Source organism: Apodemus sylvaticus, chromosome 1 (assembly GCF_947179515.1).
Source record: "Apodemus sylvaticus chromosome 1, mApoSyl1.1, whole genome shotgun sequence".
In the NCBI taxonomy this organism is placed as follows: domain Eukaryota; kingdom Metazoa; phylum Chordata; class Mammalia; order Rodentia; family Muridae; genus Apodemus; species Apodemus sylvaticus.
The window spans coordinates 127,421,804-127,446,325 of NC_067472.1; the positions used below are offsets into that span (position 1 = coordinate 127,421,804).

The 24,522-nt window shown below is 47.9% G+C and overlaps 1 protein-coding gene across 4 annotated transcripts; it reads right to left on the minus strand.

Annotated features, from left to right (window-relative positions):
* Nucleotides 1-3,169: 3,169 nt before the first annotated feature.
* Nucleotides 3,170-18,998, minus strand: Zscan2 (zinc finger and SCAN domain containing 2). 4 transcript variants are annotated; one of them, XM_052159836.1, is made up of 3 exons: nt 18,856-18,998; nt 16,266-16,764; nt 3,170-4,715 (listed from the first exon to the last, which is right to left on the minus strand). In XM_052159836.1, exons 2-3 carry the CDS (start codon nt 16,666-16,668, stop codon nt 3,280-3,282), a joined length of 1,839 nt encoding a protein of 612 aa, XP_052015796.1. In that variant the 5' UTR covers nt 16,669-16,764; nt 18,856-18,998; the 3' UTR covers nt 3,170-3,279. The 4 variants fall into 4 exon arrangements, with proteins under 4 accessions (XP_052015796.1, XP_052015790.1, XP_052015809.1 ...); XM_052159830.1 differs by having other exon boundaries at nt 16,266-16,767; XM_052159849.1 differs by having other exon boundaries at nt 16,266-16,767; nt 18,965-18,997.
* Nucleotides 18,999-24,522: the final 5,524 nt, after the last annotated feature.

Sequence of the window (24,522 nt, forward strand, 5' to 3'; positions counted from 1 at the left end):
ACAGGGTTTCTCTATATAGCCCTGGATGTCCTGGAACTCACTCTGTAGACCAGGCTGGCCTCGAACTCAGAAATCCGCCTGCCTCTGTCTCCTAAGTGCTGAGATTATAGGCATGCGCCGCCACCACCCAGCTGAGCTGTGCACTTTTATGTATTTATCTGTCATAGTAAAATCTTTAAAGCAAGGGGACCGGCTCAGGCTAAAGTTACATAGTGACTAATGTATGAGAATAGATGGTGTGGTGGCATCTGCAGTGCCAGGACCCGGGGGCAAAGCAGAAGACTTGGCACGGCCCACTCTGTCCCTCTGCTTATGATCAGTATGGGCTTCAGGGTAAAGTATTTCAGCTAGGCTGCCTTTCTGACAGGCAGCTCCTGCCCCTCCCCCGATACACCCAAATCTGTTACCTGGCACCTAGTAAGACTTGACAGTTTTCCTAACATTGAACAGTGATGACACTGCACCCTTTACTAAGTAAGCAAAAGGACAATCAGTGACAGACCTAACAACCAACTTGGTTTCATCACAGTCCACACCATCACTGCTAAGCACTTCCTGGCTGTCTACATGAACTGATTCTGAACAGAGCTGACTCTCAGCGCTCTCTCATTCCTCAGCCAGATGTGCCAGGCCCAGACCGGTGGCTAAAGCTGGCCTGGCCTTAGCGTTCACACTGGCCTCAAACTTGTGTTCTTCCTACCGCTGCCTCCCAAGTGCTGGGCTGATGAGCATGAGGTGCAGCCCTGGCTGGGTGAGAGACATGGAGGGTCACAAGCAGCAGTGAGAAGAATCTAGCCCAGTAACGCCTTCTTTCTTCCTCCCTTTCCTCTCTTTCTGCTTTGGCTTTTTCTAAATAAGGTTTTTCTATGTAGCTCTGGCTGTCCTGGAACTCACCTATGTAGACCAGGCTGGGTTCGGACTCAGAAATGGGCCAGCCTCTGCCTCCCAAATGCTGGGCGTGCGCCACCACGGCCCAGGCAATGATATGTTCTTAGAAACAACTAATTTTTACTTCCCGAAAGTCTTGGGTTATTTTCTGCTGCATCGAGAGGTAAATAGGACGTGGAAGTGAGGTGAAGGTGCGCTAACAGGCGAGGTCAAGTTATTCTTCCCCTGGGTCTCACTGTGTAACCCTGGCTGTCCTCGAACTCACTATGTAGACCAGGCTAGTATTGAACTCACTGAGATCTGCCTGCCCCTGGTTTCCGAGTGCTGGGACTAAAGGCACGCCGCACCACTTTACCTGGCCAAGTTGACATTCTTTATACACATTAGAGGATAAGACTCGGGAACTGGCCACGGAAACGAAGACTTAATCCCAGCATCAAGCGGCTGAGACAGGAGGTTTATAAACAGGCTAGTCTAAACTAGATAGCTCAACCCTATTTTTTTTAAAGGCAGTCAGGAAAAGAATGGGACTCTACTTGGCAACATTCAACGTCCCTTTTTTAAAAGCCCCTTCCAAGCGGAATCCTCATATCCGGTGATAGTGTCACACTTCTCAGCAGTCTGCGTTCACTCCTCTTCTTACAGCAATAACCCCTTCTGCAGGCAGCACGGCTGTCTTCACCTTTCATGTTGGACTCTGAGAATAAAGCCCTGGTTGGCAGTAACTAAGATTAAGTCGGAATCTGCAGGACAAACTCCTGAGTCAAGACCAAACTCACCAGGGAGTTAGTTTCTATTTTGAAAGATTTTTTTTTTAAATTTTGTGTGTGTGTGTGTGTTGCCTTCATGTGTGTATATGCACAGTGTGCAGATAGTACCAATAGAAGAGGCCATCAGATCCCCTAGAACTGAAGTTTCACATGGTTATAAGGGGTCATGCAGGTGCTGGGACTGAACCAGGGACCTCTGGAAGAGCAGGAAGTGCTCTTAACCACTGAGCCATTTCATTAGCCCCACAATGAGATTTCTAATATCCTTAAATTGACACTTCCCTAAAAAGAACCCTCTTGGTATACAAAACCCACAGGATGCTAGATCTACACACGTAAAGTTAAAGTATATGAGCTAGCTCAATTGGTAAATGTTGTAAAAGTGTGAGGATCTCAGATCAATCCAGCACCTGTGCTAAATGCCACGTGTGGTGGCACATGCGTGAACCCTAGCACTGGAGAGGCAGTTCCGGGGGCTGTCCAGCCAGGAGCTTCGCCTGAGCAGGGCCAGGTCCAATGAGAGACACTGTCTCAAAAAAACCAGGTGAACGGTGCCTTAGGAATGATTGACTTCTATGAGTACCTGCGTGTGTGCGCGCGCACACTGAAATATGTATGGGACTGAGGGTGTGGCTCAGCAGTGTGATGGCCTGGCACGCACAAAGCTTTGAATTCAACCCTAACACTGCATAAACCAGGCACGCTGGCACTTACTGGTAATCCTAGCACTCAGAAGGTGGAGGCAGGAGGATCAGAAGTTCAAGGCTAGCCTGAGTTCTATGGAATACACACACACTGTGTGTATGTGTGTGTGTAAAATATGGACAAGGAGCAAACAAGCACACGAGTGGTTGTGTACACAGTGCACAGCACACACGGCAGTTTCACCCTGATGGGACAGCTGGAGGTCAGGGCCTCAAGCTCTAAACACAAAATTGTGTATGTCCAAGTGTGCTCCCCACAGACATCTAAGTCTAAGCTGATCCCCTTCCTGGCAGTCACTGTCCCTCTTACCAATGGAAGAGACAGCAGGACATCAGTGCCAGGCCACCCTTCCTCAGACTGTTCTGACCCCAGCAGAGGGCTTTGCCCTCTCCCTACAGATGGGTGACTCAGAGCTGGAGTAGATCCGGTCCTGACTTGATACAAGAGCTAGCAAGACACGGGAGTCTGACACGGGAGGAGGCCTGGGAGGCCAGCCGCCGGGGCAGGGACCTTGGCAAGACAACGCGTGGCAGCAAAGCAATCAGAGCCACACAATAACGTTCAGCATTTCTTTGGGGGCTCAACCTAGGCTGCCGACCAAACTGTCTCTCACATTTGGAGAGCAGAAGCACCAGAGAGCAGAAGCACGGAGGAATTTAAAGCGGTTGGGGGGGCGGGGGGGGGGCAATCACATGTAATAGACAAGACCCGACTTCCAGCCTTCCACGCCTAGACGCCATCCTCCAACTGCACGGGACTCTAACAAGACAGCGGTGTCCTAGAAATGAGGACAAACAGGGGATGGCTCTGGCAAAAACTCAGAGATTTTAGGAAAAATGGTTCTTTTAAAGGGACAACGTGGGGCAGGGCATTGTGGGAATTGTCAGCTCTGCTCGTCCTTCTCCTTCCTGCCGCTTCAGCACAGTTTCTCTTTCAGGTGAGTCCTCTGGTGTGTGATGAAGTTGGAGCTGTTACTGAAGCCTTTGCCACACTCGGGGCATTTGTAGGGCTTCTCTCCTGTGTGAATGCGCTGGTGTATGATGAGAACCGAATTCCAACTGAAGCCTTTCCCGCACTCCGGGCACCGGTAAGGCTTGTCTCCCAAGTGCGCTCGCTGGTGCATCACCAGAATGGAGCCGCGGCTGAAGCTCTTGCCGCACATGAGGCATTTGTAGGGCTTCTCACCCGTGTGGGTCCGCTGGTGCACCACCAGCTGCGAGCGCTGGCTGAAGCGCTTCCCGCAGTCGCCGCATTTGTAGGGCTTCTCCCCGGTGTGGATCCTCTGGTGCTTGATGAGGTTGGAGCTCCAGCTGAAGCTCTCCCCGCACGTGAGGCACTCGTAGGGCTTCTCCCCAGTGTGCATGCCCTGGTGCGCGATGAGGCTGGAGCTCTGGCTGAAGCTCTTGCCACACACCCCACACTTGTAGGGCTTCTCCACGAGGTGGGTCCGCCGGTGCGTGGCCAGGTTGGAGCTGCGGCTGAAGCTTTTGCCGCACTCGCTGCACTGGTACGGCTTCTCCCCAGTGTGCGTTCTCCGGTGCGTGATGAGCGCCGAGCTCTGGCTGAACCTCTGGCCGCACTCGGTGCATTTGTACGGTTTCTCGCCCGTGTGGATTCTCTGGTGTCTGATCAGGTTGGAGTTGTAGCTGAAGCTTTCGCCACACTCCTTACAGGCATAGGGCTTTTCTCCAGTGTGAATGCCCTGGTGAGTATTGAGGCTGGAGCGGTTGCCGAAGCTCTTGCCACACTCGGGGCATGAGTAGGGCTTCTCGCCCGTGTGCGTGCGCTGGTGGGCGATGAGGTTGGGGCTCCTGCTGAAGCTCTTGCCACACTCGGCACACTGGAAAGGCTTCTCGCCCGTGTGGATCCTCTGGTGAGTGATGAGGTTTGCACTCCGGCTAAAGCTCTTCCCACAGTCCCTGCATTTGTACGGTTTCTCTCCGGTGTGAGTCGTTTGGTGTCTACTAAAGTTCGAGCCGTCACTGAAGCTCTTCCCACATTCATCACATTTGTAGTATTTCTCTCCTGTGTGGGTCCGTTCATGGGTGATGAGGTGGGATTTCCGGCTAAAAGTTTTCCCACACTGGGGACATTCATACGGCTTCTCACCCAGGTAGGTTCCCTGAAGGCCTATTAGCTGGCCAACTTCCCTTCCTTCCGATGACACGTCCCTGAGCTCCTCACCCCGGACATTTCCCTGGGTGCCCCCGGAGCCGCAGTCTCCCTCGAAGTCACTCTCCCCATCGGACTGCTGACCACCTTCCCCTCCAGGGATTTTCAAGAACATCTCATGTGATTCTTCAAACATGTCTTGACTTGAGTTCTCCCCATTCTCACTCTGTATCTCAAAGTCTGAAAGGAAAAAAAATGCAGTGTCTGCTCAATTCCCCATTGTGATGAGAAAAAGCAACCAACAAAGTTAGAGATGGGCAGCACATGGCTGGAGGGGGCTTGCCAGCAAGTCTGACAGCCTCGAACCAACTCCATCAAGCTGTCCTCTGGTCTTCACACATATGCGCGCGCGCGCACACACACACACACACACACACACACGCACACAGAGCGGTGGTTTGAAGATGCGTGGCTCATAGGGAGTGCCATTAGGAGGTGTAGCCTGGTTTGAGTAGGTGTGGTTTGTTGGAGGAAGTGACTGTGGAGGCGGGCTTTGAGGTCCTATACTTAAGCTCCGCCCAGGGCAGAAGATGGAGTCTTCTGGCTGCCTTCTGATGAAGGTGTAGACCTCTCAGCTGATCTGGCACCCTGCCTGCCTGGACACTGCTGTGCTTCCTGCCATGATGATAATGGACTGAACCTCTGAAACTGTAAACCAGCATCAATTAAATGTTCTTTATAACTGCTGTCTTAGTCATTGTGTCTCTTCACAGCAATGGAAACCCTAACACACACACACACACCACACACATACACAAATATTTTTAAATGAAAATGAAGAGGCCTGGGAGATGACATTGTTGGAAATGTACTTCCTTGGCAAGCACCAGGTCCTGGCCTTGACTCCCAGAACCCACATAAAAACATAGCTGGAGGTGTGTGCTTACAATTTCATTGCTGAGGAAGGAAACAGGCAGATCCCTAGGATTTGCTGGCCAGCCAGACTATCCCACACAGCAACTCTAAGCCGGTGAGATCCTATCTCAAAAGTTAAAAAAAAAAAAAAAGAAAAAAAAGAAAAAAGATGGCTATTGGGCTGGATGGCTCCGTGGTTAATGGCTCAGTAGTTAATAATACTGGCTGCTCTTTCAAAGGTCTGTGGTTCAATTCCAAGTAATCATGTGGTGACTAACAACTATCTCCAATGCTGGAAACATGATACCCTCTTAAGCTTCTGTGGTAAGATGTGTGTGTGGGGGGGGGACAGATGTTTACAGGATTTTCTTTTAAAATTTCAATTCCCAGCACCCACACAGTAGCTCATAACTTCCTGAAACTCAGTTTCAGGGGATCAGAGACCTATTCTGGCCTCTGTGGACACTAGGCATGCACTTGGTACAGATATACATACAGACAAGACAACCATACACATAAAATAATTATGAAGCTTAATGAGGAACAGCCACAGCCTGGACTACACTGTGCCCTGTGAAACTGGTTACGGAACCATGTGTTGCTTTAATGGCCCTACAGACACTACATATACCCAAAGAAATACATACCATTAGGAACTAATGGCTGAGCCGGATGGTGGTGGCGCACATCTTTAATCCCAGCACTCTGGGAGGCAGAGGCAGGCGGATTTCTGAGTTCGAGGCCAGCCTGGTCTACAGAGTGAGTTCCAGGATAGCCAGGACTACACAGAGAAACTCTGTCTCAGAAAAAAAAAAAAAAAAAAAAAAAAAAAAAAAAAAAAAAAAGGAACTAATGGCTGTCAGAAACATTGATGTTGCTGGGAAGTGGTCTACAATGCTATTTATACCACACATTGCCTGCTATGAGCCTCAGGACCAAGCAAACCCATCCTTGGGAGCCTCTGGCCTTTGCTCCTGATATTCGGGGGTGTAGCTCCCTTAAAAAGGTGTCTATTTTTCTTCTACTATCTGTGTGTATATCGTACATGTGTAGACGCCCTCAGTGGCCTGAAGAGGGCGTCAGATCCACTGGAGTTGAATTTACAGGTGGTCATTAACGACCAAATAACCTTTCTCTTTCTACCAAAGAGAAAGCCAAAAATGCAAGTATTGTGGGGATTATGGCAGGAAGGCATCCAGACTGGCTTATAGGAATAATTGCTGTGCTTTTAAGTTGTAAAAGATCATAGTCTCTTGGTGTCATCATTGGGGAACTGGCTGGTTAAAGATAAACTTGCTGACATATTTCCTGCATATAAATACACACACACACACACACACATATTCACATTAATATTCATTAACAGAACAGGATTTCTCTGTGTAGCCCTGGCTGTTCTGGAACTCATGATGGAGACCAGTCTGGATTTGAACTCAGAGATCTACCTGCCTCTGACTCTGGAGTGTTGGCATTAAGGGAGTACACTACAACACCTGGCCTCAATTTTAGTTTTTCTCAAAACTATCCAGAAACTGTCCCCCACTCAGCAGTTGAACTGCTACTCTTAAGAGTTAACAGTTCTCTCTTAACAGAGTTGCAGTCATAGGCTGCTTGCTCTAGCGACGGTTTTTGACTTTACCATCTCAGACACATTCTTTAGGCTCGGGTGCACAGCGCGATCCTGTGGCTGTCCTGAGGACCTGTGCCTTTCCGGCCTAGCTGTGGGCCCTCTCTCTCCTACAAAAAAAGCATTTCAGGATGAACGAAGACACCTGATGTTAAAGATGAAGATAAACTTCTATTTGCTTTGGAACAGTCCCCTCTATCTCCTGCTTCAATTCCTAAGGTTGCAGTCACCCTGAGTCAACTAAAGTCCAAAAAACATTACATAAAAATTCCAGAACTCAGCCGAGCTGTGGTGGCGCACACCTTTAATCCCAGCACTCTGGGAGGCAGAGGCAGGTGGATTTCTGAGTTCGAGGCAAGCCTGGTCTACAGAGTGAGTTCCAGGACAGCCAGGGCTACACAGAGAAACCCTGTCTCGAAAAACAAAAAACAAAAAATCCAGAACTCACAAATTCTAATTTTTTTTTTTTTTGAGACAGAGTCTCTCTATATAGGCCTGGCTGTCCTGGAACTCATTATGTAGACCAGGGTGGCCTCGAACTCACAGAGGTTTGCTTGCCATCACACCTGGCTAAACAACTTTGCAGTATAACATACTGTTATAACTTTTCTATTGTAGCCTTTACTATCAATCTTACTGTGTATAATTTATAAATTAAACATTATCATGGTTGTGAATGTATGTGGGAAATGCTATACAGAGAGTGTTTTAGGAATGCAGATTGGAGTGTGTCTTAGATGTAATCCCCTGTAGTAAGGGATGATTACTATAATTTATAGTCAGAAGCCTAAGTTGGCTCAGTCCTTCCAATTGACTGTGACACACTACTGTGTCTCAACACTGTGGTTGCAACCACTGGACAAAAACAGATGATCTGGACGTGGGTTCGATGCCCACCCCAGGTCCTCTCTGTTCTCCCTGGAGCCCCTCTACCACTGGGAAGCATCCAGGAGAGCTGAAAGGAACCTACGTGAGCTACTGTGGCCAGGAGCCATGCTCTGCCTCAGTCCCAGATGCTGGAAAACAGCGATAAATTCAGTTATCAGTTTCAGTGACCACTGTCCATTTCACAGTGTAGGGTTAGTTCTGCTTAAGAGTTCTATATGGTATATATTCAAAGATTTAAGTGAATTAATGTATTTTTGATTTCAAGCTAAGACCTGAAGTTTTTTGTTTTGTTACAATTTTATAATTTTTAATTATGTATATTGTGTGGGAATGTGAGTGCAGGTACCCAGGGAGACTGGAGACTTAGGATTCTCTCGGAAACGGAGTCACAGACATTTGGGTGCTAAACCAAACTCAGGTCCTCTGGACTATCAGGCGGTATGCCCTCTTAACAGCTGACCCACCTCTTCAGCCATAAGAAGGGAATTTTAACAGTCTCCGACAGTGCTGCCTCTCATGCTAACAAAAATGAACACGAGCTGGCCAGGGAGCAGAGTCGGGTAGAAAGCTCACCTAGTGTGTGCAAAGCTCTGTGTATGATCTCTAGAACCTTATCAACCCGGTGTGAAGGCTCACGCCACAAAGACCAGCACTCAAGAGGAGGAAAAGGTCAGGAATCCAAGGTTATCCTTGGCTACGACACAGAGAGTTCAAGACCTAAGCTACATACAGCCCTATCCTTAACGGAGGAGGAAGAACACCAAGATGGCTCAGCAGGTAGAGGCTGTCCACCAAGCCTGATGACCTAATTTTGTTGCCCAGAACCCACTCACATAGTAGGAAGAGAAACAGCTCTTGAAAGCTTTCCACACGAGCCGGGTGGTGGTGGTGGTGGTGGTGGTGGTGGTGGCGCACACCTGTAATCCCAGCACTCTGGGAGGCAGAGGCAGGCGGATCTCTGAGTTCGAGGCCAGCCTGGTCTACAGAGTGAGTTTCAGGACAGCCAGGGCTACACAGAGAAACCCTGTCTTGAAAAAAACCAAATCCAAAAACAAACAAACAAACAAACAAACAAACCAAAAAAAAAAAAAAGAAAAAGAAAAAGAAAGAAAGCTTTCCACGCACACACACAGATTATGAGACTATGTACATGTGTGTTTATAGTCATTGAGGGAACAGTTAGCTCTACAGCAAACTTCAAATAGATAACCTTTTGGCTGTTGCCACCCAACATCAGAAGATACTAAAGATGGCCGGAGAGAGTGAAGCTGTGATTCTTTGACTCATCTGTGGGATAAGAACGAAATGAATGTAATAAGCCCTGCCCCTCTCTGACACGGAACAGGCTTCTCCTTCAAGGTGCATAAGAGCCGCCCAGAGAGCCAATTAAATGTGTAGTTTGCTTCATGGGGCTGCCAAGTGTAAAAACCAGAGCCTCTCTGAGTTTGAGGCCAGCTTGGTCACCAAAGTTCTAGGACAGCCAGGGCTGTTACACAAAGAAACCCTTTCTCAAAAAAAACAAAAAGAGAGGGTTCAGTTCCACCCTGATGAGGCCGCTTCCCTGGCCTGGAGTTGCCTGGGGCATGAATTCACTGGTCCCTTCCCTAAAGGTCAGTTCAGAGGCAAAAAGAATTATTGAAACTTAAATATTAAGGCCATGAACTTGATAAATGATTCTAACCTTGGATATGAAACACATGGGATAGTTTAACTGCCAACTACTGGAATGTATAATATTTGGACAATTTTGGGAGAGGGCCAGGTGCTAGGATTTACCCCAGGGCTCAAGTATGCCAGGCAAAGCCACAACCACTGAGCTTCCTCCCACAAAGGACCTCGACTTCCTATGGAGTTCAGGCTGGTCTCTAACTTACAACCTTCCTGCTCCTGCTCGGAGTGCTAAGACTTCAGGTGTGTGCCTACGCCGACTCACTGGAACTGGAGTTACCATGAGCCAAACTTAGGTCTTCAGCAAGAGCAATCAAGTGCACTTAATCACTCTCTCCAACCAAAAGACAAATAATTTTTTAAAATTTATTTATTATTTCATGTGCATTGGTGTTTTGTATGTGTGTGTGAGTACATGTGAGGTGCATGTATGTCCATGTGAGAGTGTCAGATCCTCTGGAGCTGGATTTACATACAGTTGTGAGCTGCCATGTGGGTGCTGGAAACTGAACCTAGGTCCTCTGGAAGAGCAGCCAGTGCTCTTAACTGTAAATGCTGCACCAGGCAGTGGTGGCACATGCTTTAATCCCAGCACTTGGGAGGCACAGGCAGGTGGAGTTCTGAGTTTGAGGCCAGCCTGGTCTACAGAGTGAGTTCCAGGACAACCAGGGCTACACAGAGAAACCCTGTCTCGAAAAACCAAAAACCTAAGAACAAACAAACAAACAAAAAACTGTAAATGCAGAACTTTTCTAGAAAACCTGAATCTCATTCCCCAAAGCATTCGAGGGGGAAAAACAAAGAGACAAACAAACAAACAAACCCACAAGCATTCTGTTTTTACATCAATAATAATCTGTAAGCAGTTACAGAAGTGAACTATTGCTTTGTATAAGTGGACTTTTAACAGGTCTGTAGTGGACTGAAAACACAGCCATCAGACAAGGACACTGTGGTCAATCTCATACAAACCCTAAGTCACTTAGGAGGTTGTCTCCCCCAGGAGCAGTGATGTCATTGTGAGATTTTATTTTATGAGCATTTGCCACATGGGTGCCTGTTTCCCAGGTTATAAGAGGGCATCAGCCAGGCAGTGGTGGCGCACGCCTTTAATACCAGCACTTGGGAAGCAGGGGCAGGCGGAGTCTACAGAGTGAGTTCCTGGACAGTCAGGGCTACAAAGAGAAACCCTGTCTCGGAAAACCAAAAAATAAAAAAATTAAAAGAAGGCATCAGATCCTCTGGACTGGAGCAACAGATGGTTGTAAGCTGTTATCTGGGTGCTAGAAACCAAACCTGGGTCCTCTGCACGGGCAGCAAGTATTCTCAGCTGCTGAGCCAGCTCCTCCGTCTTTTATTCTGAGGTTTGACTATTCAGCCTCCCAGTCTCATTCTCCATCAATCAAACCCAGCTCATCAGCTTGAGAGGTTTCCCTGTCCTCCCCACCAAAGGAAATCTCTGCGACCCAGATTTCCAACCCCAACCTTGTCTATTCAAGTGAAGGTTGTTGTCTCACTCCTATGGCTGGTCTAGGTCACTAGGAGAAAAGGCTACCCAACCGGAAGGGACCATCTCCTGCGTCCCTGTAATTTGAGAAGTGGGAAACACTTGCACACTCAAAACCCTGCGGTTTGAAGTATCTTTACTGATATGTATTGCACACACACCAAGTGAGAATGAGGGAGCTTCTGAGAATGCAAAAGCTGCAGGCTAAGACTATGTTTTGATGGAGCTAAGCTGCCTGGCTTGCCCGTTGACCTGAGTTTTTCCCTAGATCTAAGATGATGTCCAACCAATCATCCTTTAAAAATTCGGAAGTATCCCTGGCTATGCTTTGCCAGGTTTGAACCTGACCCCATTTTGTTTTACAAAATCAAAACTTAAGGGTTGGAAAGATGGCTTAGTGGTTAAAGGCTCAAACCCGCCGTAAACCTGAGATGAATTCCCAGCACTGGTGTCAGAGAGCTCACAACCACATGTAACTACACTTGGGCAGCTGACCCCCTTCTGCCTCTATGGGCATCTGCACTCATACATACATACTCCTGCACAAACACACGTGCACATATATAATTGAAAATGAAAACACTTCTTTAAAATCAAAGCTTAACTGGGTGATGATGGCACACACCTGTAATCCCAGCACTCTGAAGGCAGAGGCAGGTGGATCTCTGAGTTCTAGGCAGCCTGGGATACATAGAAAATCCCTGTCTCTAAAAAAACAAAAATAAATAAATAAAATAAAATCTTAGCTTGGCCTTCTTAAGAAAAGGCAGACATGAGCCTAGAGAGCTAGCTGAACAGTTCCAAGTGCTCTTCCACGGAGCTTCAGCTCCCAGACCCACAGCTGCCCTAAACTCCTGCTCCAGGAGATCTGAGTTCTTCCTTTGGCCTCTGCAGGAACCCAAGTTTTCATGTGTTGGGGCACACAGAAGCACATACACATTTAAAAATAAAAACACGTTTAAAAATAAAAGCAAATCTGTCATTGTTTTTAAAGGCAGATGTGGGAGCTAAAGATGCAGGTCTTGCTTCCCAACCTGCTGGGGTCCAGCCCTGACTTCCTTTGGTGGTGAACAGCAGTGTGGAAGTGTAAGCTGAATAAACCCTTTCCTTCCCAACTTGCTTCTTGGTCCTGCTGTTTGTGCAGAAATAGAAACCCTGACTGACACCTATAACCTCAGCTCGAGGAAGGCAAAGGCAGGAAGATCAGAAGTTCAAGGTCATCCTCAGCTACTCAGAGTATCAGAGACCAGCTTGAACTCCGAGACCCTGTAATGGGAGGGAGGGGACTGGATGCAGAAATAAGGTTCCTTGTTTCTGGAATTTAAGAGCCTGGAAAGAGTTATCTGTTCCTCTCCTTGACAGAAAAAGCAAGTGGAGCTCTCTCAGTCTGCAAGTGCAAAGTGTCCTTTATTTATCCCAACTATTCTCGTAGAGTTCTCACTGTTAGAGGGAACTGAGAACAGGGTAAGGAGGAGTGGATTAGGTCCCTGGCCTTTGGGACTTTGTTAAGTTCCTAAAAGATATAACAGTATTTACATAAACAGAAAAACAATATTGATTAAAAAAGTCCAAAGACAAAGGCAGGAAGATGATGAGTTCAAGGTCAGCCAGGGCTTCAGAAAGAGCTCAAGAGCAGCCTAGGCTAGACACAATACATAGAGAGGCCTCATTTCAAAACAAAAAGCCAACAGATAACAAAAACACACAGAGAAAGAGGCTGCAAATGTCCCATAGGAGAAGGAGGGGAGAGCCTGTGGAGCTGCAGGCGGACTGCTCCAGACTGCTCCGGACTGCTTCGGACTGCTCCAGCAGGTGTGATGGAATCTGATGAGTGGCAAAGAGGCTAGAAGTTTAGTTCAGAGACTACTGCAAAAATTCAGTCAGGAAATCCCAAAGCCAGATTTAGGGCTTGGAATAGAATTAAAACACCCACAGGACTCAAGAACAAATAGAGATGAACTTTGCATGTAAACTGTACTAGCGGGATGGTTTTAATTGGGGTCACAGGACACTTCAAGTGCTTACACCCAGAGGTGCTCTCAGTCAAATATTACACAATGACTAACCAGGCCTTGAAATGCCCTTTCCTGAGTAAACACACCCTAAGACCTTTATCTTAACAAACAGAATAGAGGCCAGCTGGTCTCGGGTAGTCAACTACGTTTAAGAAGGAAAGAAGGAAAATACAGAGATTGCTGTGAGCAGCTATGAGGAAGAAGGACACAATGTGTTATCAAATGGAGGCCAGCAGAGATAACCTTAGAGGCAGAAGTCAGGGGGCGGCCACCTGATTCCTCTATGAGAATCCCCCCCCCCAGATGACCAATGAGAAAGTAAGGCACTGCAACGCTGTGGTGAGGGCTGTGGTCCCCTCAGGCACCTGCTGAGACCCAGCACCAATCAGTGAGCGTCCTAAGTGAACAACCACCAAACAGCCTGAGCCTGAGCCTTGGAGATGAGGTGGAAATCCTGAAGTTCTTTATAAACTCACCACAGACACAGAAGGCAAGGGAAGTCTGAAACAGGGTGAGAGAGTTTCTTTTCTTTCTTCTTTGTATAATGTATAATTTTAAGTCAAATGTGGAAGCATATCCTGCAGTTCCCCAGAATTCAGGAGGTTGAAACAGGAGGATTACCTAAGACCAAGGCCAATTTACGATACAATGTGAGACCTTGTCTCAAAACACATACTGACTAAAGATGTAGTTAGGTTGGTAGATTGCTTGCCCAAGAGGCAAGAAGCCCTGGGTTTGATGCCTCAGCACCACAGAAACTAGAAACACCAGCACACATCTGCAATCCCCTCCAGTGAGGTAGGCCCATCAAGAGTTCAGCTTGGGGCTGTAAAGGACTGAGCAGCTAGGTGCGCTGGCTGCTCTCCGAGAGGACCAAGGTTCAATTCCCAGCTCCCACTGTCAGCTCAGAGTGTGGTCCATAAATACAGCTCCAGGAGATCTGATGCCTTCTTCTGGCCTCTGAGGGTACATGCATGTAGGCAAAACACCATACACATAAAATTAAGTAAGTAAAAAAAAGCTATTTTTAAGTTCAAATTCATCCTTAACTACCTACCACCTTTAGGCCAGTTTGGAATACACAAGATCCCGTTACAGAGATGAATCAAGCCCCTGGGAGGTAGGTGCAGCTCAGTGACACAGTACTTGCTTCACATGACCCACTTCCGAGGCTTGGCCTCAAGCACACCCCTAAGGAAATTACCTGTCAAAATCAAAGAAATTAAAATACTTCACTTCAAATAAAACAGCGCCTATGAACTCATGCTGAAGCAAACAGACCTGAGTTTGAATCCGGGCTCTACCATGACAGCTACGTGAAGCTGTCGAGTGACGATCTCACTCACCTCACAAGATTCCTGGTCTGAGTGCCATAAAGGGGCCAGTGAGGAGCTGGTTTCAGTCAGCCCTCTAAGCCTGGACCTTTCTTCTGAGGACATACTTCTTCACCCCTCTGCCCTGAACTAGCCCCTCCTCATGCTCTCCCTTCCCAGGTGGCTAAGTCCTCCAGACTGGATGGCCAGAGTCACTCTGCCCTAATCCCTGCTGGGACCTCGTCCTTCCAGCACCTCACTAGGAAGCACCAGGCCTACTCATGTGATGACAGGCTTAAGAACATGCGTTCTTGGTTTTGCCTCATACCGGCCTTGTGACTGATCTTACAGAGGGTCACTCCTCCTCTAAGGACAATAGTCCACTCATCTTCCGGCAGACTGAGGGCTGGAGAAAGCATTCCAGAGACGCTGCTCCCACGGCTAGTTCTTTCTCACGCGTTCCAGTCAGACTCTCATCACCGCACTGCCTGTGGCCAGACTGCTTCCTGATGCTCCCACCTCTAACCCCTCCCCCAATCAAACCTACACCCTGTTGCCAAGCTCAGCTTCCTCCCGTGCCCCACAGGCCCTATACCAAGAACCTGCTGAGGCCAATGGCGTTTCATTCAAACCTCCATCCTCCCTTCCCCCAGACTCCCACACTTCCTGAAAACACACTTTCCATTCCAATCAGCAGGCCTGCCTCATGGTCTCTGAATCTGAAGAAACCTACTTCCTCCACTCCCCGACTTCAAAGCCTTGGCTACCTACAGCTCCTGTCAGTAGCCATAGCTTCCTCCTCATCCCATGATTTTCTAATTTCTACTCCAGTCTGAAGCCTCCTACTCATGGTTCACGTCTCCTATGAAGCCTTCTCTAATCTGGCCTGTCCTCTCTGCCTCCCTTCTGAATTTCTACAGTACTTCATCAGCACAAAGCAGCCCCCTCCTATGGGCACTGAAGTTATCCTAGGGAAAGGCAGAACCGAAGCAGACACGTGCCTCAAGTACTAGGATAATAGGTGTGCCCTTCCAAGCCTGGCCAGTTACTCTCTAACGGATCTAGGACGGCACCACATCACAGAAAGCCCAGACAATTTACTTGTTTATCATTGGCTTCATAAAATGAGCACTTTGAAAAAAAAAAGGCAGGCTTTTATTCTAATTGCTGGAACTATTTGATTACAACCAACTGAAGAAACCAAGGGGTGGGTTACGGAAGTCTTTTTTGTGTTTATACCTGCAAACCAAGAGAATTTTCTGTTCCCCTTAAAGGAAGAATGTTTTATTCATGAGGCAGAGGCAGGCAGGCAGATCTCCGTAGGTTTGAAGTCAGCCTGGCCTACACAGTGAGTTTAGGCCAGCCAGGGCTACATAATGAGACCCTATCAAGAAGACAGAAGAAGAAGAAGATGAACAAGAACAAGAAGGAGGAAGAAGAAACACCTTTTCTCTATAGCAAGAAAAATTAAATCACAAATTCAAAACCAGCTTCCAGATACCTCCTGTGCTCACTAGGCAGGCATTTTATTACCACCGACCTTTATCCCGGGATCTCAGTAAACTTTCCAAGCCTGGAATAAACAGGTGACGGCTGTGTTTAGCATGTAAACAGAGCTCCACGAGCAGCCCTCCGAGCCCTCAGACTGAAGTTCTGGACCGACCACTGCACACCGTGAGAGCACTCAAAGAGCTAGGGTCTTGCTGAGTGCCAGAGGGACCGTAGGAGAGACGAATGCCTAATCTGTTCAAAGACCACTCACTCCTGCACACACAAAAAACAACAACTACAAACCCTGACACTACTCCACCTCGGAAGGCTCCCACCTCCCCCTCCCTCCATGGTTCTGCATCTTACCACTGTGCTGAAGAGTCTGGGTCAAGTCTTCCACCAGGGCCATTGCCTCCTCGCTGCTCTCAGGCCGATGCTCTTGCAGCCAGGCCTGAATCTCTCTCGGCAGCACAGTTAGCATCTGCTCCTTAGTGTGCACCTCCGGCCTCAGCCAGCGCCGGCAGAGCTCCCGAAATCGGACAAGCGCGCCCCGAGGTCCCTCGGCTGCATCCTCCTCCTGGGGGCTGCCTTTTCCAGCACTCTGGGGGAAAGGCTCTGACTCGGGGCCATCCTCCTGCAGCACTGCTTCCTGCACCCACGAATCATCCTCCAGGATCATGGTGGTAACCTCTGCCTGTTCATCTTCTTCTTGAGGTACCTGAACCAAAGGGCTGAGGGGAGTGGTCACTGCTGGCACTTCGGCTGCCATTGTCCAACTTCCTGGATGATCACAGAGGCTTCAAGCCTCACACCTGTCTCCAGCGTGGCTCTCTGAATCTCAATCCTCCAATCTCAATGAGAAACACTGCTGAGAAACAAGGCAGAGAACCAGAATCACTAAGGAAACTATGCTATAGCTATCTCACAGCAGCATCCGTACACTCAAAACCATGCTTGCTGCCTTACTCTGAAAGCAGTGACTCTGTGGCAAAAGAAATATCACACACACACACACACACACACACACACACACACACACGTACATGTGCCCATAGGGGGTTGGTCTGATATCCCTATGTATTCAAATGCTAAATACTGGCCCCAAGATCTGGTTGCCTGTAACTAGAAGATCTCATGTCACTTAATGACAAATCTTGCCCTCCAACTTATCCCAGACAATAGAGATGGCTGGGCAGAAGACAGGCTGGAGCGAAGGTTCCCAGGCAGGGACCACGAGGAGATTAGGGAAGAGTCAGGAAGGAAGTGGCCGTGGGGTTGGTGGCTCAGGGGCCCACGGCCGTGAGGGCTGGCCTGATGGAGTAGGCGCACCCAGGCAGAACATGGCAAGTGATATCTTGGGGATCCCACAGAGAAGTCCACAAAACACACAGAGGGTGACGTCTGCCCAGCGCGAGTGCTTTTGAGCTTACTGTGAACCTACAGGTTTCTGTGTCTTTTACCTGGGAACAATATGATCTGAAGTTGGATAGAAATCCCTAGCAGACATTTAAATACAACAAGGGGGTGTAGCAACCCCAATAACAACAATAATCACAGCGCATGCACACACACACACTCTACAGCATTGCTCTTTTCAGAGGACCTAAGGAAGAGTAGTGGGTGTGCAGTGATCTGGGCTGAGGGAAATAGAACTGGCGTATCCTGCTCTAAGTCAGTTCAGACTGCCTTCAGGGACCATGACCTGACAAAGAGGTTAGTCATTCTGCCTCAGTGACTCCTTAAAGAACAGACAACACTCCTTCTCATATAGAACATCTTAATGATTAGTAACGGATCATATGTCACGGTGCTCCCAGCTTCACTAGAAGACATTAATATTTCAAAGGACGTTATCCTCATGGAATCTCCCAGATTTCAGAGTCAGGGAAGACTCGAGTCCCATATATAAAATGGTGTACTAAATACCTTGAATCATCTCTAGACAACATATACCTAAGTGTAAATAATATGTAAGCAGCTCTACTGTTTGGGAATAATAACAAGAGAACATTCCTACGTGTTCAGTACAGACCTGGTTATTTTTGTTTCTGAAGCAAGATCTCACTATGTAGCCCAAACTACCTGTCCTGCACCCTGAGTACTGAGATTACTGCCTTGCCCAATTTCTTTTTAAATGAACATACATGGGGATCATTGGGAGGGGCGGGGGAGAGGGGGAAGGGGGACCTAGACCTGAGTAGTAGCTCTACAAAATATTCAGAGTAGTAGCTCTACAAAATATTCAAAGCAGTGGAATTAAAAACTATTTAAGTATTATGAAAGCAGTGAATATTTATTTTCAAAAATCATTACCCCAGCCAGGCGGTGGTGTCGCACGCCTATAATCCCAGCACTTGGGAGGCAGAAGCAGGCTGATTTCTGAGTTCGAGGCCAGCCTGATCTACAGAGTGAGTTCCAGGACAGCCAGGGCTACACAGAGAAACCCTGTTTCGAAACCCCCCCCCCAAATTATTACCCCCACAGAATCAAATAGCATGCTCTCCCCCAGGAAAATAGTAAAAACAGAACAGCAACAACAAAAAGAAAACTGAAGCTCCCAATATCAGCTTGTCCAAATGACTACGTGAAACACAAATACATCCTAATTCTTCCTGGACATCCCGGGAACACTCAACCTAGGCAGCTTATTCTCCAAACCTGGCTACGACACGCCCCCTCAAAACCTCAGTTTCCCCATCTGGTCAAGGAGGAGGCTCAACGGCATGTCGTCGAGCATCCCGTCCCAGTGTAAAGCCTGCGCTCCTAGGCTGCGTGAACGCAGAGCTCTGGCGAGAGCCGAACCCCGCGGGCCCCGAGGCACCGCGACGCAGAGCTGAGTGTCCAGCCAGCCCGGCGCGGACACCGACGCCCCTCCCCCAAACTGCCCTGAGCTGGCTCCAGGCCCGTTACTCGCTAGTCTCTCTGACTGTTCCCCGCGGGGCGCGCGGCTCCAGACCTGCCTTTCCCGCTCGCCTCTCCAGGGACCAGGTCCTGTTCCCGCTATCTCTCTGAGCGCAAAGCACCCCTCGGTCCGGCCTGGCCCGGCCCGGCCCCTCTGGATTCACCTCAGCTCAAGCTCAAGGGGCACAGAGAACAATGGACGGGAGAGGCCCGCCCATCGCCACTCTCATTGGTTGTCCACAACAGTTCCTGAAATTCTGCTCCACTATTGGTGAAAACTGCGTCCAGCTGGGCGGTGGGAGGGAAGTTCCGCCCGATGCGTTGTGGGAAATGTAGTTTACTCAGAGACCGAATTCTATACTTGAGCGAACAGTGTTTGATAAGCAATGTCTCAGTATCAGAGGCAGAGATCGTCCCAGAACTAGCCGTCTGCTTTCTAGTACTGCCCAAAGCTTTTACCTGAAATACATAGTTGCAATTCTCTAAAGCTTGCGTGTATTTATCTATAAAAAAATGAAAGCTGAGAATTTATCAGTCGTAATGAGCTGAGAATTGAGTGGCAAATGATATTGTTGGGCCCTCGAGAGCCAAAAGCTGACTTTAAGCAGAAAGGAAATCTGCGCAAGCAAAGTCCCTCGTGGCCCAAGCTCGCACTTCTCCCTGAAATTTGTAGCTGCGCACATGCTCTCGGGTGTTGCACTCCCCTTTGTTTTCACACGTGGTATTCTTACGTCTTCACAAAAGCCCCGCCCCGGTCTTTCTGCCTTGGAAGTTCCATTCTTCACTAGCCTGCTCCTTGGAGCCGGCCTTACAGTTAGACAGGAGGTTAGCACTCGGAGGGAACGACCACCCAAGCCCCCTAAAACACGACACAAAGAACAATAGTGGTCTCTCCAGATGGGTCAGCTTAGGGTCCCCAAAACAGGATGTAAAGAACAATAACAGACCAGATGGCAGTGCTCTACTAGTTGGCTCAGCTTCAACTGCCTGCAGGGCCTCTCTGCATAAGAGATGATGCGTGGAGTATCTGCTACCCTTTCACCAAGTGAACTTTTCACTTTTGAGGGTACTTAAGCCCCGAGACTGGATGAAATGAACTTCCAAGGAAAGCATGCAACTTTCTCTTAGCGCCCACCTTAATGGAGGCACAGGGAGAGGATAACAGATAAAGGATAAATCTGAACCCACATCTGTCCCTGACACAGCCATTCCTATTCTGCTGGGGTTGCTCTCTTCCCTAAGAGCATACAAAATTTTACTCCCTCTCGTTAAACCCTTGGCTTTAGGGTGGAGAGATGGTTCAGTGGTTAAGAGCACTTGATACTCTTGAAGAGGACCCCAACACCTATATTGTAGCTCACAACAGTTTGTAGGCCTGGTTCCACGGGATCCAAAAGCCATCTTCTGATCACCCTAGACACCAGACCTGCATGTGGCACACATACATCTATGCAGGCAATCTATGGATTTGAGGACAGCCAATTCCACAGTGTGAGTTCCAGGACAGCCAGGACAGCACAGACAGAAAACATATCTCTAAAAACCAAAATCAGTCAACCAACCAACCAATCAATCAATCTCTGAATTGCTTTACACACACACACACACACACACACTCGTCACATCTGAAACTTTCTCTTTCAGGACCACAAGGGACAAGACGTTTGCTGGTGTAGAAATTGACAGTCAGTGCAGCCCCTTCTGTAGCACTAGCGTCACCTGCCTGGGTCACCCCTCCCCCTAACACTATACAAAGCTTCCACTGAAATGTTTAAGCTATCATAGGCTATCCTGTTCTTGTCTTCACTGGTGGAAGGTGGGAGTTAGGAATGTGGCTACCACCTTGGTGTTCTGATGGTCCCCTTGCAGTCACAGCAGCACCTTAGTTGCCAAGGTTGCTGCTACAAAAGAAATGGCTGCCTCCAAACTAAAAAAACAGGAGAGGAAACTACCTGGACACCCACTAGGAAATCTAAGTGATAAGCAGTCCTTCACGGGCTATGATAAAGTGCGCCTTTACCCACTGGCCATCTTGCGGAGCCAGTGGCGCCTTTACCCACTGGCCATCTCTCGGAGCCAGTGACTATTGCCTTCCCGGTTTGCCGTTCACTTTCTATCAAATGAAGGAATTTGAATGCTGGAGAGATGGTTTACTGTAAATAGCTCTTCCTGCTCATGCACAGGATCCGTGTTCAGATCCCAGCACCCATCTGGGTGCCTCACAACTCTCTGGAACTCTGGCTTGAGGGGACCTGACACCCTCTTCTGATCTCATTAGGCATAGAATACTTGTGTGCATGCACACAAATGCACACACACACACACAAACATACACGCAGCAAAAATAAATTCATTTTTCAGACTTAAAATGATACTTAGCTTTAAAAAAATTACTTAATATTATTTTATGTGCACTGGTGTGAGGGTGTTTGGATTTCCTGACTGGAGTTACGGAAGTTGTGAACTGCCGTGTGGGTGCCAGAGACTGAACCAGGGTTCTCTGAAAGAGCAGCCGATGCTCTTCACCACCGAGCCATCTCTTTAGCCCCATATTTGGCTTTTTAAAAAAGTTTAATTACGTGTTTTTGTGTAGGTATGTGTATTTGAGCCTGGGTGCCCACAGAGGCTGGAAGCACTGGATCCTCTGGAACTGGAATTAGAGAAGGTTATGAGCTACCCAACGTGAGTGCTGAGTCAAACTTCAGTCCTCTGCAAGAGCAAGTGTGTGCTCTTAGTCACCGAGCCACCTTGCCAGCCCCAAATATGAATTTTTATCTGGTCAATTTTGTTCATCCTGTCTTTTTATAGATTCTGAGTTGGATTTCCACACCACCCCAAAGACCGTTCTGTGTTTTATAAAAAAGAAAGAAAGGCCAGGGATGTGTTTGGTAGAAGTGCAGTATGGTGAGGTGGAGGGGGGTGCCTCTGTGGTCCCAAGCTGAGGCATCTCTTCCCCCTCAGGTACCAGCCAAAGGATGGAGTAGAGTACAAAACAGAGTTTATATAGGGCATGGGGAAGGGAGTTGAGGGGGGAATAGAGACAGACAAAGGCAGAGACACGAGGGGGGAGGGGAATGGGGAGCAAAGGGGCAGAAACGGAGGAGAGTAAGAGAGTAAAAGAGTGAGAGAGAGAAGAGGGGACAAGCAGTCCATTTTATACTGAATCAGGTAACTGTGGGGCAGAGCCCAGAAGAAATGGTAACAGTTTGAATGCATTTTTTCACTAATTAACCTCATTTATCAAAACACAAAGGAAGGTCTGGAGAGGTGACTCCAGAGTTAAGAGTACTTGTCTGTAACTCCGGTCTCAGGGCATCCAAGGACATTTTGACCTCAGCAGATACCAAGCACACACGCACACACACACACACACACACACAGAGTGCATTCACATGCATGCAAGCAAAATATTCATACACATAAAATAATAAAAATAAATTTTAAAAGAGAGAGAGATTTAACCAAAAAAGATACTCAAGTAGCATTTAGAGGTTTGTTATTAGGTATAAGACTGAATTTTAGTACCAATAGCTGCTCACTGATAGCGCCTTAATTTGGTAATCCTAAACTGACCACATGCGAACAGCACCACCTGCAGGCCAGCCTAGGAAGTCTACACTAAGTTCCGGGGTGTAATTGCCCCCGCCGCTGCCACTCTTCCTGCAGCCAGTGTGCCTGCAGAGGAAAGCTAAAAGAATATTGCCAGTGATGGTTCAGGGAATGACCTTATATTAACAGAGAAATGTCTTTTTGTGAGCCCATCATCACCACCAGTGGGAATTTCCACAAGAGAAGGATTTGATGGGTGCACCTCTGGAACTTTCCCGAAGTCCGAAAATCCTTTTATTTTTGTTCCTGTCCCAAACCAGCTGCTGACCATAAGAACTGGAACTAGTTTGTCACAGAACGGCCCTACAACCAGTCTTCACAGCTCCGTGACTTAGGCTCATGGAGCTGGCTTTGGCCTAGGTCATCCATGACAGCAGAAACAAAAGATGAGTCATACATGAGACCAACTCAGGGCCTAACGGTACTGTTGAGGATGGGCTTGCTGCCACAGCTAATCTCTGAGACCACCATGGGACAGAAAGACTGAAGCAACATAGGCAACCGGGGGATTATGGGTAATGGGAAGGAAAAAGAGCCATTCACGAAGAACTCTGTGCATGCCTTTTTTTTTTAATACTATTTGAAGATATTTATTTATTGATTTATTATATGTTCACAAAGAACTCTGGTTCAAGTTTCTTAACAGCTGAAATTCCGAGACTTCCGACACAATTGCATTTGCTTGAGACTTCTTCTTCCCCAGCTGAAAGCCTAAAGAGAGAGAGAGAGAGAGAGAGAGAGAGAGAGAGAGAGAGAGAGAGACTGGAGAGATGGCACAGTGATTAAGAGCACTTGCTGCTCTTGCAGAAGACCCAGGTTCAGTTACCAGCACCGTCCCAGGGGTTCACAAGTTTCTAATTCTAGTTTCAGGAGACCCAGTGCCCTCCTCTAGGCTGCCAAGGCACTAGGCATGCATGTGTAGGTAGTACACATGCACACATTCAGGCAACCATTCATACACACTAAATTACAAAATAATCCAGGCAGTACCCCAGTTAAATATTTCCTTTATAAGAGTTTCTGTGGTCCTTGGGAGGCAGAGGTAGGCAGATTTCTAAGTTCAAGGACAGCCTGGTTTACAGAGTGAGTTCCAGAACAGCCTGGGCTACACAGAGAAACCCTGTCTCGAAAAAACCAAAAAAACAAAAAGGAGTTTCTGTGGTCATGGTGTCTCTTCACAGCAATAAAACCCTAACAAAGACAATGGTCATATGGGTTTTTTGCTAGCTTGCTAGCTTGCTTGCGTGTTTTCACTTGAAGTTTTCACTGAGCATGACAGAGAGGTTTGCTTCCTTAGGCCTTTGTGTTCTTCCCTGGGGCATTCCCCTTAGCTGTCCCGTCCCAACCATGGCTCCTCTGGGATAGGGCTAGGCTCTACCCCAGCCCCTTCCTGCCAAGAGGAGGGAGGAGAACGGATCTGCAACCTCTGGCTGGTTCCCATGCCCTATTCTGAATTTCTCTATTCAAAGACAGTTGTGGGAAGGCACAAGGGTGCTCTAGGGTGGACAAAATGACTCAGAGGCAGTCCCAGTGTGGGTGGTCCTTGGCAAGACATAGAGGCATGGGTGACACCAGGGACAGCTTGGAAAAGGTTGTGTCTCAGAAGGGATTCATCTCTACAATCTACAGTGTTCTTTAAGGTATTACAAAACTAATTATAAAGATGGGATTGAAATAAGAAGAAGGAAAATGTAACACATAGAGAGAGGACACACACACACACACACACACAGAGAGAGACTGTTTATTTAAAAAAAAAAAATGAGCTTGACACAGGCAAAAGCAGCTTCCCGAAAGTTCCCTAACCATAAGCTGCTTTCATCACAAACCCCGCTGCGAACTGCAGTTTACGGAACCACACTGCTCGGAAAGTTGAGATCTCTTCTGGGAATTGTCTGGGGCCAAAGATTAATTACTCTTAATGGGCTTCTCCTATTATGTATTTGATCTCTCTCTCTCTCTCTCTCTCTCTCTCTCTCTCTCTCTGTCTGTCTCTTTCTCCCTCCCTCCCTCTCTCTCCTCCTCTCCCTCTCTCCCTCTCTCCCTTCCCACCCCTCTCTCTCTTACACACACACATACATGCAACTTGAATTTTTTTTTTTTTGGTTTTTTG